Below are 19,714 nucleotides of genomic sequence, written 5' to 3'. Positions count from 1 at the left end.
TAGCGCTATCTCCAGAGACTCAGGAATTATGGAAATGGACTACGTCCACAATCTGAGGGCCCAGCATGTCAGGGGTCTACACAATACTCTGGCAGATACACTAAGCAGGTCACAGTCCAGCTGCCACGAGGGGGAGCTAGAACAAACACGTGGACAGTATCGTTCTCAGATGGGGGAAACCAACTCTGGACCGGTTTGCAACAAAAGAACACAATGCCAGTTTTACGCCAGCAGGTTCTTAAGACCGGGGTCAGGGGGGGGAATGCCCTTTTAATGCGATGGTCGGGGATCTACGCCTCCCCATCCCATTGATCCCCAGGGTACTAATCGAGATTAAATTGGAAGGCTGTCTCCTAATTTTGATGGCACCACGTTGGCCAAGGCAGTATTGGTTCCAGGAGCTACTTCATTTGTCACAGGACAAACCCATTCATCTTCATCCTTCACCAACGATGTTATCAAGGGCCAAGTGATCCATCCAGAACCATTTTCTCGTCACTTGCACACATGGCTCCTGAATTTCTAGAATGTAAGGATCTTAATATTTCACAAGACTAGAGAAATACTGACTAAATCCCGTGCTGAAAGCACTATCAAAACATATCGTCTGAAGTGGAAGAGATTCTGTTGCTGGTGCGAAAGGAACAAAGATCATCCAGTGCAAGCCCCTGCTGAACAGATTTGCCTTACTGTCGCGAACTAAGTCTGGCCTCACTTTCTCTTCAGTTAAAGTTCATCTGGCGCCAATTTCCCGTTACAGGAAATCTTCTCTAATTCCTTCTCTCTGCTCAGTCTACTCAAACAATTCATGAGGGGCCTCTTCCGTGCTTTTCCTATGGTGTGCGCACCTCCAGAATGGAAGCTCAATGTGGTTCTAACACAATTGAGAACCATTCACACCAATTCATAAAGCAGAACTTAACTTTCTTACATGGAAGGTTTCTCTTCCTGGCTCTCTTCTGCAAGAAGAGTGAACTACAGGCTTTTACAATAAAAGAACCTTTCTTACAATTTACAGAGAATTACGTAGCCCTTCGGACAAATCCTTAGTGTATTTCAAAAGTACAAACACAATTTCACCTAAATGAGCTGGTAATACTGCAAACTCTTTCCAAACCCATCTAGCCCAGCTGAACGGGCTCTACATACATTGGATATCAAATGATGTTTAAATTTTAATCTTCACACAACAAAGGAAATAAGTCAAACGAATCAACTTCTGGTGGCCTACGGTCGAAACTCTGAACCACAGTAACGCAACCCATCTGGCGATTGTGGCTTTCATCTGCACTAGTTTTGCCACGAGAAAGCAAATAAACCTCTGACAGTGAGGGCTAAAGCACGCTCCACAAGAACAGTTGCTGCATCTACAGCTTTGTTTGCTGGAGTAACAGACAAAATATGCCGTGCTGCGACATGGAAGAATGTCCATACGTTCACAAGACACTACTGCATCCAGTCTGCGCCAAAGGACAATGCAGCGGTTGGACAGGCTGTGTTAAGTCATCTTTTTAACCAAGGTCAGATTCCTTAAATTTCATAAAGAACAGTTTTTTTCTTTTTTCAATGTATAGTGGATTCAGTAATTATACAAATGTATTTTGGCAATTTGTTCCTCAATGATTTATAATTGATATATATTTATATCAATTTAGTGTTTTAACATTGCTATAGAGTATAATGCTTAGTGCAAGCGTTGTGTAACAGGTAGTGGATAATTATTGGGAGTTAAAAATTACACCTTCCACCAACGGCAGTACAATTAGGGTACTGCTTGCTATTCTGATTCAGGCATGTGATTCTATGAAAGATACCCCAATACTGGATATGAAAACATGTTACTTACCTGTAACTACAGTTATCCAGTATTGGTATCTTTCATAGATTCACATGCAACCTACCCTCCTCCCCGTGGGGTCAGTTTGATTTTGGGTATTCTTACTTCCCACTTGTGTTTGGAAAATCTGAAGAGAACTTTCCTCTGCTTGGAGTGTTCTAGAGGGTGCTGGCAGCTTATTGGCTGGAACCAACATTTGGTCCTTTTTTGAAAAAGGACATAGATAGGCTACTAGGATATGGTCGTTGGCCTCAGTCTATTACTTATGGCACTGCTTTTGTATTTTACCGTGGGACTCCCATCTCAACGACTGAATGATTCAGGCATGGGAATCTATGAAAGATACCAATACTGGATAACTGTAGTTACGGGTAAGTAACTTGTTTTCTTTCATGGTTTGGGTCCTTCCATTTCAGGGAGATAGGTCCACCCACACTGTAAGGCAAAAATAGACAGTCAATATAAAAAAGTGTCAATCGTAATTACTGCACACAACCAGTTGGGGGGGGGCGGGGGGGGGGGGGGGAGACACACCCTCAGACTATTTTGGCATTGTGTAATCTAATTCAGAGGAGTGTAAATAACCCAGATCCTAAGCTTTGATTCTTGGGTGCGAAGGAAAACTATGCATTTTTCAAATGTACCGATTTTATTTATTAGATTTTTCTCTACCCAGTATAGAATAGGTGGTACAAAATAAAAAATCCATTATAAGCCATAGCCTGGTTGTCTCGGGGTATCGTGGGCAAAAGCGAAATGTCTTTAACCGGAAGAGAATGCTGACCGAGGTATAGTCGGTATGCTACTTTTACAGGTCTGCTTTCAGTGCAAAAACTAACAGAAGAAAACAGTTTCTGACCCCACCCCCAACTGCCCACAAATTCACGTTTTATATCTAACCGCTTCTGTGGAAACTTTGCATAATCGATGCAAATGCCCCTTTGCTAAATTCAGAATGTTATCCAGTTTCAGAAATTTATAGCTTTATTCATGGCTTTTAATTCTTTTCCTCACTAATGGCAATTGAGTGTAGATGTGAAATATTGACCACTAATTAAAAAATTGGATACAATGTAGTGAAAGGAGGGTTTTCATCACACTTTGATGGTTTAAAAAAATTGGGAAGAATAGCTCGGCACAGGAAATATCTTGTTGCTGCTTTTTTCTAAAAGTGCCATGTTCTTACACAGCTCTTTCCACGCTTCTAAATAAAGTTCCTGACTGCCATGACTATGTCAGATATGTTGGAATTTGGGGGAGAGGACATATTTGGCTTTTATAATTTGTGGAAAGTTATGAACCCTGAAGCACAAACTGCCCCAAATATCAAAAGGCTCAGTACCAAAAGGGGAAAAAAGCATGTGGCACAGTGGTTAATAACCAATTTAATAAGTTCCTTCAAGATTATTAGCAGAAGGATGAAATAGCTTAACAGTAATATTAATGTACCTTGCTGACTAGAACACATTTTTCATGAAATTAGGCTAAACTGTATGTTGCATGTATGACCTGTTCACTGTGTAATTCCAAAGATTAAGTTGGTGGCTTAAATTCTAAGACTCCTTAATGAAGCTTTTTGTGTGTGTATATGTATATTCTATATATATTTTTTTTTTTTGTAGGGTCTAAAGGAAGATGAAGATGATGAGCATCACTATATTCGTAGGCCTACTAACGACATTACCTCTCAGCTTGATATAAATTTTGGAAGTCTTTCTCGTCCTGGTCGTGGCAATAGAGGAGGTGCAAGGGGAGGAGGCAGAGGCCGTATCAAAAAACCAGAGGCATTCATACCTGAAGTAATACCTGTAAGTTTACAATGTCCTGGGTGTATTCTTTCCTATTAAACTATGCTCAGAAGTGGTAGAGATGCTCCTAATCGAATCACAAACGTAATATTTATAAACGGTAGTTCTGCCCATGTGCAGTATCATAACACATTTCTTAAGATTACGTTTGGCAATTTTAAAATAAATGTGTTATCAGCAACATTTATCTGCCTCTATGGTCAGCCAACATTGGTCAGTATTGTTTCCCAATCTCTTTCCCTACCTTTTTAACTTGAGGCATACAAACTTTTTTTAAACCTACATCCTCACGAGGTCGTGCTACGTTCTTGCTTCAAGGCACCAGGTGACCTTGACAGTCGGTGTGCAGCCACTTAAGTTAATCCCTCAGTTCTTTCAATTCGTGATGGCTCAACATTGGGCCCTGCCCTTCCATCTTTTCAGCTGACATTATTATTAATCCAGATATTATCAATTTTACCTCTGAAATGCCCGTTCTTGATTTGCTGATGTTCCATGCCACAAACCTACTAAAGCCCCTATTCTGTCCTTTCCTATTTTCAACAGAGGCCATCATACAACACTCTACCTTATAAATGCCTTACATACATAGTTATATTTCAGTGTTTTGGAACTGGTACTTAGTTTTCCTGTCATATGCTTGAGTTTCTTTCTTTAATTTTTATTCAGTTATAGAAGTACACAAGCCAACATGGGCAACAGTCACACTTAATATATCACTGTCAGGATTTAGTTGTTAATAGTATACAGTACTATATTTAAAACACATCACACATCAGTGGACACTTAAGTACATCATTTATAAAGAACAGAGCACAGCGACCATTGCAGGTCTCCCTTATATCTATTACTGCAGCCTGGGCATCTGACCCCGTATCTCTCCAGGGTCACCCCCTTGGATCCCCACCCCACAATAGGCCCTCAACCATCCCCATAACTTGTAGAACGTGCAGGAACAACCACTACATGCTTATTTTTCTGCTGCCATGTAAAGGTCAATCCCCTTTTCCATTCTTGCACAGAGGGTACCTCAGACGCACCCAGATTCGTGTAAAAATTCTCCTTCACCACTTAAGCCAGTGAACTAAAATAACTGAAAAATGTTGGGCAACTACGTCACTGGGGAATCTCCAACAGGACAAATTTTGGTTCAAGTACGACCCCCGCCGACACACACACGTGATTGCTGTCCAGTAACATTGTATGCAGGAATAGTTCCAGAGCATGTGAATGAAACTACCCCAAGCATAGCTTCACACCAACCCCCAAGCAGGAACAGCATAGAAAGGCAGTGAGTTTAAAGGCTTCCCGTCCTTTGTTATGCTGCCAGGGAGCCTCCAGCTAGTAGAGGTGCCCGTCCTCTGTGCCCCAATTTTAGGTCTCGCAGACCTGCGTTGCAGTGCGCATGCTCTGCGAGGCTTTGTAATCTAGGAGAGTTCAGAAGTGGAGTTGAAGCCCCACCCATCATTCTTATTGGCTGGCGTCATCGTTTATGCTCAACGCTGGCGTGTGGTTGAAAATGAGGCTTCTTTGTTACCTCCCTGTCTCCTTCTCGGACAGCCCATCCAGACTGGCTTTTTCTTGCGGCGTTAGTCTCCTTAATTAGTTAGGCACTATTTTTTTCCCCCACAATGGCGACCGCTTGTTTACGGACCCAGGCGGCTCCACGTCCTGTTGCAATCTCCCTCGGGCGCTGCCAGGGCCGTCCAACGTGTTGACAGCTTGTTTACTACGCCATTACAGTAGCATCTCGCTCCGTTTATTTATTTTTACTTTATTTCAGAGCACGGCGCCCGCTTTAGGGACACTACGCTCCATTTATTTTTACTTTATTTCGGACCGCGAACACATTTGTAATAGTCTCCTCAAACAGGCGAGTGAAAGCAGGGCGTGCTTATGAACTGATATCTTCATGACACCTCTGCACATGAAATTGCCGTTCGGTAGAGCTTTTCGTGGTAAGTTGACATTTTAAACACCAAATACTGTATTTTCCTCTGTTTTTCTGTTTAATAAGGTCCAGGCAAACCTTGTACTGTTCATAACTATTTCAAGCACGTTTACGCAGATGCAATGTTTTTAAGAAACTGTGTACATTTGACTATTGGTGGTTTTTAAAAATCGAATTCTTTGGTCTTGTACGGACAAAATTGTACTTTAAAGTTTAGGGATGTAGTGGGGTATTCAGCCTTTACCAACTAGGATAGACCTCTTGAACATGGAGACAACACATGAGAAGGATAGGACCTAATGATCTGGTTGACATCCGCCACTGTCTATACCCGCTTTGTGTACACATGTCCAGGTGAACCCCCTAGGTGCATATCCCATGGTGTTGCCACCCTCGGATCAGATGCTGAAGATAATTTGCGGTTTGATATTGCCTTGTTTTTGAGAACCAAAGCAGTGGACGAACTACACTTTTCAAATCTGTTTCCGGTTCTAGTGTTGTCTTTCCCGGACCCTGTGGCTTATGTGAGCCCATGCATGTGGTATGTTCTGTGTTCAGCAGTGGCATTGTGTGGGACTGTGTACAATATTACTCACTATTAGAATTGCTTTCAGTAGGGCTTCTAGTGCAGGGAGGGGTTGCAGCTCTACTTGCCGGGTCAAACAGGCAGGCACGACCTTTAAGTGCCCCCACGCTCAATCCCTGGGATGTCTGTTCTAAAACTGTACTGGGGTGTTTGTTTGCCCTGTATCTCGGCCTTCAGAGGTGCCTGCCCGATTGCAGTTTTTTATTTTTTATTCCTTAAGTGGCAGCCTGCAGTTTGTCACCCACGGGATTCCTACATGCAGGAAATCATAACTCTACCGTACATTTCCTGAAACATGGACTATTGCGGAAGACGTCTGTCTTCCTAGAGGCTTGATACACTGCTTGCGCTTATCGATTACGAGTCTTCTAGCTCTCCTGCTGCCAAGAGTGACTCTTCGTTGCACTTTGGCAAGATAATTTTGCATTTCATGGACACTTACAGAATGGAGTAATATCCCTGAACCCCTTTAAAACATTAGAAAAGGGTGTTCAAATCGGTTTAAGTTTTTTTTAAATTTGGTCCCTGATTTTGATCCTTGAGAAAGTCGTCCAACGACGAAACGTGTCTGCTGTATGTATGCTTCATCTGTCAAAATATCGAACTGATCCACTTATGATCAAGACTGTTATACGGTTTGTTCTTTGACTGCAAATTTTGAAGTAATTTTTTTTTACTGACAAGATAGTCAGTTTGATGTGCTGTGCTGTTTGAATTCTCAAATTTAAAGCTTTCTCCATGTACTGGGTAACATTGTTGGTGGCAGTGTTTACTTGGAGCACGCCCTAAGACTGAGTGAGGTTACATCTGCAAACTTAACAGAAGGGCTGGCTATTTTCTTGAAGCCACTGCAATCATTTGTATAGAACATTACCTGAAACTAGTTAGTGAGTTCTACACAGAGGTCGTGAAAATTACACCTGTTGCCTGAAATATCACATCTTGTGATGTCAATGATTTTAATTTTATGCTGTTGTAGATTTAGATGGTTTAAGCGCTGCAAGCATGCGTGGTGAAACAGCCAATCAACCCACCTTTAAATAGTGCACCCTTTTGCTCAGCTCCTCAAGCAGCACTGTAGCATATCCATTCACTCCTTAACTGGTGAGGAGCACAAGCTAAACTGCATTTGTTTTTTTAGATGAGCACACCATCACTCAGTCTAAGTCTTCAGGTAAGTCGAAGCACAAAAAGAAGGCGAAGAAGCATTGTTGTTCTTTGGGTTCTCCCTGTCTGTCTTGATCTCCCGTGAACAGTGGACTTGTCCAGAAGAAAGCCAACTTTAAAGTCCATCCACCTCTTTACCTGATGCCCACTGCCTGAATCTAATAGGGCCACTGGTCCAGAAAAGATTATCCAGCAATCCTAAGGAAGAGTCCCTCGTTGGTTGACCCCTGCCAGACTACACGTCGACTCCTGCAGTCTCTCCCCCCCCCCCCCCCCCCCCCCGCCCCCCCCCCCCCCCCCCCCCTTGCTGGCGTGCCTTCAGGCCTCTCTGACTTGGCCGGGGGCACTAGGCCTTCTATACCGGCGGGTTCAACTCCGGCGCCTCAGGGATCCCAGGCCCGGATCGGCGCTGGTTGACCTTGTGACACCTCCTCCCCCTTTCGACGCAGGTCGTGTCCCCAGCTGATGTCTACCCCAGATGCCGTCATTTGTTTGGCAACAAGGCAGACAAAGCGCTCGAGCGCTTTAAGGACTCAAGGGCTTCAGCCAGGTACTTGGGCCTCGCTTCTACCTCTCGCCCCGCACAGTCTGCTTTTTGCCTCTTTCATGGCTACAGAAGGGGTGCCCTGCCACATTCTGTCCAGAGCCCCAGGCCTGCACAAGCTGTCCAGCCTCTGCGCAGCCAGGGACGTGGGACCCACTATCGTGGGTCTGGGGGCCAGCGGACAGACCAGTCCACCAGTGCCCCATCTGCAGCAGCCTCCAAGCCCTCCTAGTCTGACCTTTTAGGGCCACCATTCGCTTGTGGCAGCGGGATCTGCCATCACCTCTCCCGCTGGCTCAACATCATGTCGAACAGGTGGATTTTGCAGATGGTCTGAAGGAACTACTCCCTCCCCTTCGAGACTACCCCTCCATCCGTGCCACCTTAATTCCATCGCATGTCGGATCACTTGACCCTTCTCCAACATGAAGTTACGGCACTTGCCCAAGGGAGCCGTTGAGCGAGTTCCTGCCCCAGATGTAGATTGTGGGTGGTGTTCCCACTACTTTCTGGTGCCAAAGAAGGACAAGGGCCTGCGTCCTATCTTGGATCTCAGGAACATCAACGGCTTTCTTTGAAAGTAGTAATTCAAAAGGTTGACTTTCACTCAGGTCCTGTCTGCCCTCGACCTCGACCGTGGTCATAGGTCATCTGCGCAGATCAGGGGTTCCAGTCTTTTATCTGACTGGCTGTTGAAGGCAGGCGTGCCCCAGGCTGTCATCACTCCCCTCCAGACTACGGCCGACCTCCTGCATTCTCTGGGGTTCACCATCGATGTGCCAAATTCGCACCCGATTCCCTCTCAAAAGCTCCTTTTCATTGGAGCGGTACTGGACACAGCGCAGTATCGGGCTTATCCTCCCGAGCAGTGAGTACGGGATATTCTGGCTATGATTCCAATCTTTCAGCATCTATCCTAGGCTACTGGGCCTCATGGCCTCCTGCTGGTGGACTATGCCAGGTGGCATGTGCAGGCTCTGCAGTGGGACCTGAAGTTCCAGTGGGCACAGCATCAGAGGAATCTTTCCAAATTGTGTCCATATCTCGGAGGGCACTGCACACCAATTGCAGTGGTGGCTAACGAGCCAGGATTGGGTCAACAGCAGGTCCATCTTCCTTCCCCAAACAGAGTTCAGTGGTGACCGATGCATCACTTATGGGGTGGGGCGGCCACATTGGGGAGGCAGAGATCCGAGGCCTCTGGCAGAGACCGGGCTCCACATCAACCTTCTGGAGCTTCGGGCGATCTCTCTTGCACTGAAGGCATTCCTTCGTTCTGTCGAAGGGAGAGCAGTGCAGGTGTTCACGGACAACACCACCACCATGTGGTACTGCAACAATCCATGTGGGGTGTGGTCGGATCGTGGACCCTATGTAAGGAGGCACTTTGTTTCTGAAAGTGACTGGAATATCCGGGCATGTCACTGGTGGTTCAACACCTGGCAGGTTCTCTGGACACCAGGGCGGACTAACTTAGCCGCCAGTGTGTGATGGATCAATAATGACGTCTTCGCTCTGAGGTGGTGCAAGGTATCTTTTAGCAGTGGGGACAATCTTGGTTAGATCTATTCACCACTGAAGAGAACGTGCAATGTTTGGCCCGAATTAGAGTGGCCCACCACCAAGAGGTCTCCACGGTGATCCTGACCTGAGAGCTGGTGATCCCTGGCCTCCCTCAAGGCTTCTGCAGTCACTTGCAGCCTCAAACCGGGAGGTCCCCACCCACACACCACCGCGATCAGGAGCTAAGAAGATCCGACCATTAAAGGCACAGCTACACCCGACGCACCATGGCCTTGGGTGGCACAACTGACTGTGCCTAACCAACCCCCAGCATCCCAACGTACCTCCAAGTGGTGGTCGCACACAGACCTTTATCCCAGAGCCTGCAGTGTTTGCAAACCGGAGACTCCCCATTGAAGGTTTCAGGGCTCCTGACGCCAAAACAGCACTCTGCACCCGGCTGCCCCAGTGCCGCTGAATGCACCTTTTGTGCTGGCTCAAGCCCCCATTTGCCCTGAGCTTAAGTCTAGGAGCTTTGCTCCCACAGCCCAGTGGCCTGCTCATCAGCAGCCACCAACCAGAGGCTCCCTATCCCCATTGGATAACGTTGGGCCTCTTCACTTTGCACCCTGCCGCCCTAGTGCCGCTGAGGGTGTAACAAGAGTGCATCCGAGTCCATCCCCAGAATACAAACTCCCTCAAAGTATTTACCTGTTAAGTGATAACACTATGTTCGAGGCATATGAGCTGCAGATTACACACTGTGCATAGATCGCCATCTGGTGTTGGGCCTGGATGTTTTTGTCTTGGAAAGTCTTTGGAAATCACAAGGTATGTGACTCCTCCTTTGGATCATAGTGTGCATGGGCATCAGCTCCATCATTGTTGTTTTTTTCCGCCATCAGGCTCGGATGTGTTCTTGCGTTCCAGCTCGGAACCGCTAACTGTTTCTCTTAGAAGCGCAATCCTTCCCATCTCGACTGTATTGTTTTCGATTTCGTTTCCAACCACATGCGCCCTTCAACTCGAAGTCTTCGATTCCGGTCATCAATGAAGGCCTTCGGGCCTACCAGGGCCTCATCTCCGACTCATGGAAAGGACGCCATTTAAAAAGTGTCCTCTGTAGGTCGAAGTTTCCCCACACCAACCTACATGAGGTGTGCAACCTCTGCCTCATCGGAGCACGAGGCCAGGGACTGTCCAGCTTGTGCCTCCTCCCGCTCCAAAAAGACCATCCGGGACCGACTAGCTCGAAGAACAATGGTGCGCTCGTCCTCTTCGATCCCAGATGACCTCTTTCAAGAGGGCGTCGATGTTCCGGAGCAGGGTCGAGTCGAGGAAGCAATCTGCGCCTCCAAAGCAGACGATTCAGACGTCTAAGACATCACGCCAGCTCAAAGGGCCGTGAGTACAGACGTCTACCTGACCCACCCACCCCCCTCCACACTGTCAAAAGGCTTCAGTACCACCTCCACCTTAGTGCCCAGGTGCACGCCAAGACACTGCTTCCCATGCCCTGCCTTCGGGCCCGGTAAGCCTGCAATGCCTTTAGGCGACTCTGGCTTGAGTCAGCCTACCCTCGGTACCAACAAGCCAACTCTGGCACCGAAGAAAAAGGCATCTTCGACCTCATCCACGCCAACCGCTGCTCCCACATCGAAGCACTCTGCGTTGAAGGTTAGCAGCAGCTCTTCGGCACCGACAACATCCTCGGAGCCGACTAAAAGCCGCCCACCGTAAGGCCCCGATACTTCCAAACTGAAGACCTCGGAACAGAAAAAGCAGCACCCGGCTCCAACTCCAAAAGACACTTCAAAAATACACAGTTCCAAGCCTAGAACCGCCACCGAGGCGACGCCCAAAAAACTTACGGCACCGACTGATCGGTCTCCCCCAGATTAACTGTATCGACCAGATCCTACGCAAAAGACTCTAATGAAGGATCCTAAGACTAGTCATTTAATGCTCAGTATCAAAAGCAAGACCACTACACATGCCTGCGCCTGGTCCACCAAAGAGACTTTGCCACCTCTCCATTGACGATTCCTTTTCTTCCTCCTCCACCACACCGCTCTCCCACACCATCGCCTACCCCAATAGATAACACATCAGACGATGCAGGGGGAGGTGCGGACGATTAACCCCTTGGGGACCCTACGCCTACTGGCTCCCCTGACCCCCTGAGACGATTATAGTGTCCCAGATGTCCCTTACACCCCACAAGATAGGTATCTCTCCATGCATCTTCTCCCCCCCCCCCCCCTCCCCCCAGGCAATATCTGGTTCAACCAGCTCCTTTAAAGAGCTGCCCAATACCACGGGGTGGCCCTGCATACAGAACCAGTGGAGGATTTCCTTATGGATACATTTAACACCACACAAAGGTCCACCGCAACACTGCCCATGCTTAAAGGAGTCATTAAGCACGCAACGGATATTTAAAGACCCAGTCAGGGCTCGGGTCATCAACCCAAGAATAGAGAAGACATTTAAAGCTGCCCCTACTGACCCAGTATACATTAAGGGCCACGCACCACTAAACTCCCTAGTAGTCTCTAACGCCAGGAAGAGGGCAAATTCCCAAACACCAGGTGACGCACCACCACCACCACCAGACAAGGAATCCAAATTCCTAGACGCCTCTGGCAAACGCACAGCGTCACAGGCAGCAAATATTTGGCGCATTGCTAACACCCAAGCGCTCCTAGCCAGATATGACGGGGCACATTATGATGAACGTGAGTCCATAATGCAGCACCTCCCTGACGAATACAAAAACGGGGCCAGTGAGCTAATCCATGAGGGTAAGACTATCACCAATACCTCCATTCACTGTGCCCTAGATGCAGCAGACACCGCCTCAAGGGCAGTCAACACCAGTGTCCTTTTGCGCAGGCATGCCTGGTTACGGATATCCGGTTTTAATCCAGAAGTACAGAGTTCTATACACAATCAACCTTTTTGATGAGTAACACTTATTTGGGCCCAACGTAGACTTATCCCTCAAAACTGAATGGATGCAGCCGCCGCCAAATCTATGGGAGCCTTGCAATCGCTAACTCCCAGACTATCCTTTCGTGGCTCATCCTTCAGAAGCACCCATCGAGGCTACTCCTCGGATGGCCCCTCCACCTCTTACAAAGCTCCCGCACAATCCACCTTTGGTAGAGGTTACCAAAGGGGTGGTTACAGGGGGAATAACAAAGGCAGAGGCAAAAATAACTCCCGCTCTGCCTCGACACCTACCCCAAGACTTCCCTCCACTTCTCCCTGACTATTCCACTCCAGTCGGGGGACGACTCCATCAATTTCTCCCTGCCTGGATAAACATCACTTCAGACAGGTGGGTGGACGAAATAATTCAATCAGGCTACTGTGTCGAACTAACATCTACCCACCCAAACACCTTCCAATGTCACAAGAACATCTGTCACTTTTAAAGCAGGAGGTAATCTCCCTCCTACAAGTGTGCAATAGAACCAGTTCCCCAGCACCAACAAAACCAGGGAGTCTACTCCCTCTTTTCTCATACCAAAAAAGGACGGATCTCGAAGGCCTATTTTTAGACCTCAGACCTCTAACATACATTCAGACCATTTCCACATGGTCACATCAGCAGGTCCTCCCTCTCCTTTCACGGGGCGACTTCCTTGCTACTCTATACCTCAATGACACCTATTCCCACATTCCCATTCACAGCACTCACAGAAAATATCTAAGATTCGTAGTGGGCGGTCAGCACTATCAATTTGAGGTGCTTCCATTCGGAGTCACCACAGCACCAAGAGTGTTCAAGTGCCTGGCAGTAGTGGCAGCACATCTAAGACGACAAAACATACATGTCTTCTCATACCTAGACGACTGGCTCATAAAAGCCAAATCGTACAATCGGTGTGTACAACACACTCGCACCACTATTCAACTACTTCGCGTGATTTATTGTGAATCCCAGGTTGTGAAGTCCCAGCTCCAACCGTCCCACACGCAACAATACCTTGGTGCCACATTAGACACCTCGAGCGCTCGCCTATCCCAGTCCCACCAGGATGGCAAGCATCCAAGCTCTACTCACCAGATTCCAACCGCAACACTCTTCCAGCTCGAGTGTTCATGCAACTCATAGGAATGATGGCCTCTTGCATATTCATAGTGCCTCATGCAAGACTCCGGATGAGTCCTCTCCGAGTGCTTAGCACGCCAATGTAACCAGGCTCAAGGTCAGCTAACAGATCTGGTGTTGGTAGACGGTCATACCCATTGCTCTGCAGTGGTGGAACACCATGAACCTTTCCAAAGGGCAACCGTTCCTTGAGCCAGTTCCTCAAATATTCATGACAGCGGATGCATCGCTCTCCAGCTGGGGAGCTCACCTACTACATCACACCATGCAGGGCAGGTGGACACCTCAACAAAAGCTACTCCACAACAACCATTTGGAGTTACTGGCCTACTTCTTAGCCTTAAAAGCATTTCAGAAACATATATCATGCAAGACTGTCTTAGTCCGCACCGACAACATGAGAGCCATGTATTACATCCAGAAACAAGGCAGGACACTCTCTGCAGCTCTCAACTTGCACAGAGCATATGGAGGTGGGCTATACCTCAGAACATTTTTCTCCTAGCCCAACATGTCCCAGGAGTCAAACACAATAGCCGACCTCTTGAGTCGTCAAACAGAACAAATCCACGAGTGGGAACTTCATACACAAGTTCTTCAACTGTTTTTTCAGACTTGGGGGCAACCACAGATAGACCTCTTTGCCACCCAAGAAAACGCCAAATGCCCAAACTTCGCCGCCAGGTATCCTCACCCATTGTCCAAATGTGATGTGGATGAACTGGTCAGGCAGATTTGCGTATGCTTTTCTGCCTCTCCCACTCATTCCACTAGTGGTGTGCAAACTACACCAACACTCAACGCTCATCCTAGTTGCTCCACCTTGGGACAGACATGGTACACCACACTGCTGTAACGCTCAGTAGTTCTGCACCCAAAACTACACCTCACTCCACACCTCTTTAACGCAGAACCATGGAGAGATCAAACACCCAGACCCAGCTCAGCTCAACCTAGTGATCTGGCTCCTGAAATCCTAGAATTCGGTTACCTTAACCATCATCCTGACTGTATGAACGTCAAAGAAGCTAGACTGCCTACCACTAGAGCATGCTATGCAGCCAAATGGAAAAGATTTGTGGTATACTGCCATAACAATAACACTAATCCCCTAGATGCGTCTAGCCAACACATCATAGGCTGCTTACTACACCTCCAAAGATGCAACCTAGCCTATACCTCCATTAGATTGCATCTGACTGCCATAGCAGCATATCTACAAAATAGACAACACCTCTCACTTTTCAGAGTACCTGCCATAAAGGCCTTTATGGAAGGACAAGACTAATGGGGCCTCCATTTGAACCCCTACATAAATGTGAGCTACAATTCTTAACATGGAATCTGCCTTCCTTGTAGCCATTACGTTCGAGGCATGTGGGCTGCTGAATTCATATCTGTGCATAGATCGCCGCCTAGTGTTGGGTCCGGATGTTTGCACGTTGTTGTCCTGGAAGAGTCTTCGAAGTATCCTGGGATAGGTGACTCCTCCCCTGGACTACAGTGCGCATGGGCATCCTCTCCATCCTCAGATTGTTTTTTTCCGCCATTGGGTTCGGATGTGTTATCTTGACTCAAGTTAGGAAAACCTGTTTTCAAGGCCAAAAGGCCTTTAGCTCGTGTCGGTACTGTTATCGATCGGTATCGATAGCATCTAAGCCACAATCATCGAAGAAGTCGACGGTCACTCCCGCACCTCGACTCGATGACCCACCGGCGTCGAAAAAATCCACGACCGCCTCCACTGAACCGGTCGGTGCGAAAGACTCCAGGGCGCTCCAGACTCGACCCATTGCTGCGCAAAGCACCAAAAAGAAAATGGTCCTCCAGGACACGTCGGGCTCCGAGCCAATTAAAGCTCCAGCAGCCTCTTCGACACCGGCCAACATTACTTTTGGCCTGCCACCATCCACGGCCCCGAAAATGTTCCAAATCAGGACACGGGTGACCCATACCACAATCACGCCTGCCGAACATTCTGGGAGACGTCTCCATCGCATATAATCGACGCAGACACTGGCAGGATGATTATCCACAAACGGAAAATAACTTCGGAGCCGGCTTTGGACTCCTTCAGGATTCCACTAAAAAGAAAGCTGCCTGTGGCTTCAGAACCATTTCTTTACGAACCTTTCCACTCACCCTACCAGGATCCACAATCCTTCTCTCCCACACACTCCGACACGGATGCGTTGGGGGACTACATGGGTGACCAGGTCCCCTACCCCGGAGACATGGACCCTGACGCCCAGCAAGACCCTGATCAAACTTGGGATGACCCTGTGGACCCAGGTGCACCTATGGATGCACAAGACCCGCAACTCTATGGAGCAAAAACATCTCCCACAGAGGACACGGCAGCATTCAACGCTCTGAACGTGCTACGGCCAATCATGGGGTGCAACTTCACTCGGACACCGTCGAGGACGACTTTCTTATGGACACTTTTGCTTCCTCAGAAAGAAATATAAAAACTCTACCCATGTTGAAGGGTGTCCTCAAACCAGCAAAGGACATCTTCAAGGAACCCACCAGGGCAAGAGTGATAAACCCCAGGATAGACAAAAAATACAGATCAGCGCCTGGGGACCCTACTTACATCAGAGGCCAATTACCTCTGGATTCCATTGTCGTTGCGAATGCTCGCAAGAGGGCACACTCACAAACAGGTGACGCTCCTCCCCCGGACAAGGAGTCCAAGGTGTTAGAGACCTCTGGCAAACGGATTGCCGCCCAGGCAGCCAACATATGGCGTATTGCCAATACTCAAGCACTCCTCGCTCGCTACGATAGAGCGCACTATGACACATTAGAGCAACTAATCCAACATCTCCCTGACTAATTCAGAGAAGGTGCAGAGATCCTCATCAGGGAGGGACAGCTCCTCACAAACGCATCCATCAAGTGCGCGCTGGATGCCGCAGACACAGCCGCAAGGGCCATAAACACTAGCGTCATGCTGCGACGACATGCCTGGTTACGAATCTCCGGATTCAAACCTGAAGTGCAAAACAACATACTCAACCAGCCTGTCAACCCCGACTATTTATTCGGGCCGGAGGTTGACACCACCCTAGAGAAAATAAAGGACACGGACACTGCAAAGTCCATGGGGGCTCTCCAAACTCAGTCCTTTCGGAGCGGCTCCTTTCGTCGCCCCGGAAATAGAGGAGCAGGTAGAGGACAGGGGTCACAGCAAACATACAACAAGAGCAATACACAAACCACCTACGATAAACACCCGGGGTGGATATCGTGGCTCCAGTACAAAGGGCAGAGGACGCGGCTACGGCAACACCAGGTCCTCCCCCAAGAACAAGCAGTGACGCCCTCTCCCTTCCTCCCGACCACATAACACCTGTCGGGGGAAGGCTACAAAGGTTCCTGTCCACGTGGAACTCCATCACCACGGACAGGTGGGTCAAAGATATTATCAAATACGGTTACTGTCTAGAACTAACCACCACTCCACCCACAATACCTCCAAAAAACCGTCCTATGTCCTCAGAGCACTTAACGCTCTTACAGCAAGAGGTGCAAAGTATGCTTCTAAAAGGCGCAATAGAGGTCGTACCCGTCCACGAGCAAGGTACGGGGGTGTACTCCCTGTACTTTTTAATACCGAAGAAGGACGGGTCACTCAGACCTATATTAGACCTGAGACCCCTAAATAGATACATTCTTTCCGAGCATTTTCACATGCTCACTCTCCAGCAAGTCCTCCCGCTGCTCAAGCAGGTAGACTTTCTAGCCACACTGGACCTCAAGGATGCGTATTTCCACATACCCATTCACACATCACACAAAAAATACCTCCGGTTCACTGTTCAAGGACAGCATTACCAATTCAGAGTCCTTCCCTTCGGCGTGACAACGGCACCAAGGGTGTATACAAAGTGCCTAGCTACTGTGGCGGCACATCTACGGAGGCAGCACATACACGTCTACCCTTACCTGGACGACTGGCTCGTTCAAGCGAAGTCAGCCCAGCAATGTGCCAGCCACATGTCCCGCACCATTCACCTCCTTCACAGTCTAGGGTTCTCACTGAATTACCCAAAATCCCATATCCAGCCCGCACACGTACAACAGTACCTTGGTGCAACTATAGACACTCTGGCAGCCACAGCTCAGCCAAATTTTAGTGAGAATCAGCAGCATGCAAATGCTAATTTCCAAGTTCAAACCACAACACTCCCTGCAGTTGATAGGCATGATGGCCTCCTGCATCTTCATAGTCCCACACGCGAGACTACATATGCGCCCGCTTCAGGAGTGCTTAGCACGTCAGTGAAATCAGGCTCAAGGACAGTTGAAAGACCTAGTGTTGGTGAGCGGTCGGGCATACAACTCTCTGCATTGGTGGAATCCACAAAACCTTTGCAAGGGCCGACCGTTCCAAGAGCCTGTCCAACAGATAATACTGACAGCGGACGCGTCTCTCCAGGGATGGGGAGCTCATGTACTCCATTACACAGTGCAGGGACTATGGACACAACAACAAAAGATGCACATCAACCTCCTAGAACTGATGGCAATCTTCCTCGCTATGAAAGCATTCAAAGTACACTTGTGCAACAAAGTCGTGTTGATCCGGACGGACAACATGACCGCCATGTACTACATACAGAAGCAGGGAGGAACACACTCTTCACAGTTGTCTCATCTGGCTCAGAGCATGTGGAAGTGGGCCATTCAGAGGAACATGTTCCTCATGGCAGAACACCTCCCCGGCAAAGACAACCAGATGGCGGATCTGCTCAGCAGACACAGCCACCAGATGCACGAGTGGGAGTTACACCCATCAGTACTCCAACCGTACTTCCAGCAGTGGGGTCATCCAGAGCTAGACCTATTCGCGACAAGCAAACGCAAAATGCCAAAGCTTTGCCGCCAGGTTCCCACATCCACAGTCGCAGGGCAATGCGATATGGATGAACTGGTCCGGCAGATTTGCGTACGCTTTTCCCCAGCACCACTGATACCGCTGGTGGCACGCAAACTGCGTCAACACTCACTGACGCTCGTCCTGGTTGCTCCAACGTGGGCGCGCCAACCGTGGTACACCACCTTTCTCGAACTTTCCGTGGTGCCGCATCAAAGGCTACGGATCAAACCAGAGCATTTGACGCAGAACCATGGAGAGATTCAGCACCCAGATCCGCAACAGCTGAACCTGGCAATCTGGCTCCTGAAGTCCTAGAGTTTGGCTACCTCAACCTGCCACCTGACTGTATGGACATCATTAAGGAGGCCAGGCGACCCACTACCAGAGCTTGCTATGCAGCCAAATGGAAGAGGTTCGTCATTTATTGCAATAATAATGACATTAACCCGCTAGACGCATCCATCCAAAACATTATTTGTTACCTATTACACCTATACCGATGCAATCTGGCGTACACCTCTATACGTGTCCATTTGACCGCAATATCAGCCGATCTGCAGACCAGGCAGCACCTCTCTCTATTCAGAGTGCCTGCCATCAAAGCATTCTTGGAAGGACTCAAACGAGTCATTCCTCCAAGCCACCCACCGGCTCCGATGTGAAACCTCAATTTGGTCCTCACACACCTGATGGGTCCACCCTTTGAACCTCTACACTCATGCGAGATTCAATTCCTTACCTGGAAAGTAGCTTTCCTAGTAGCAATCACTTCTTTGAGGAGAGTTAGTGAACTCCAGGCACTAACCGTTCAAGAGCCATTTATACAGGTCCACGCCAACATGGTCGTACTACGTACTGTAGGAAGGTGGATATCTGACTATGGTTACCCCCAACTTTTTGCCTAGTGTCTAGCTGGTTTTTCGACTTAGTTGGCCTGAGATCCTGCCATTCAGGGTCTCAGGCTGTCTGCTCTCTTTAAAATGGACTCCATGTACCCTAGGTACATTCCCAATTGGTAAGGATCACCTTATTGGACCCTGTACAGTGTACCCTAGGTACCCAGGGCATAGGTGTACCCTAGGCCTCCCAGGGGCTGCAGCATGTATTATGCCACCCCTGGTCTGGCCTTCCAATCAGACACAACTGGCTGATCACTCAGCTGGGGCAAGGTCGTGTAATCACCCCTTGCTTAGATATAGTATGCCTATATCTACCCTTATATATAGACACATGTGTACCTATCAGTCACTCCTATGGCAGGCCTTAACAATCCTGGAGGCAGAGTGCTTGGTAACATGTGAGATGGTGCT

The 19,714-nt window shown here is 48.3% G+C and overlaps 1 protein-coding gene across 2 annotated transcripts in view; it reads left to right on the top strand.

The window, feature by feature from the left end:
- Positions 1-19,714, top strand: part of HABP4 (hyaluronan binding protein 4) — a 155,453-nt gene that overhangs the window by 116,441 nt on the left and 19,298 nt on the right. For both annotated transcript variants that reach the window (XM_085632882.1, XM_085632884.1), the window contains exon 7: positions 3,460-3,645. In XM_085632882.1, the coding sequence (XP_085489008.1) occupies positions 3,460-3,645 (186 nt within the window). The remainder of the gene's footprint in view (positions 1-3,459; positions 3,646-19,714) is intronic.

The sequence above is a fragment of the Triturus cristatus genome, chromosome 2_1 (assembly GCF_964204655.1).
Source record: "Triturus cristatus chromosome 2_1, aTriCri1.1, whole genome shotgun sequence".
NCBI lineage: Eukaryota > Metazoa > Chordata > Amphibia > Caudata > Salamandridae > Triturus > Triturus cristatus.
The sequence above is the reverse complement of the archived record's forward strand: the minus strand, read 5'-3'. Positions and strand labels throughout refer to the sequence as shown.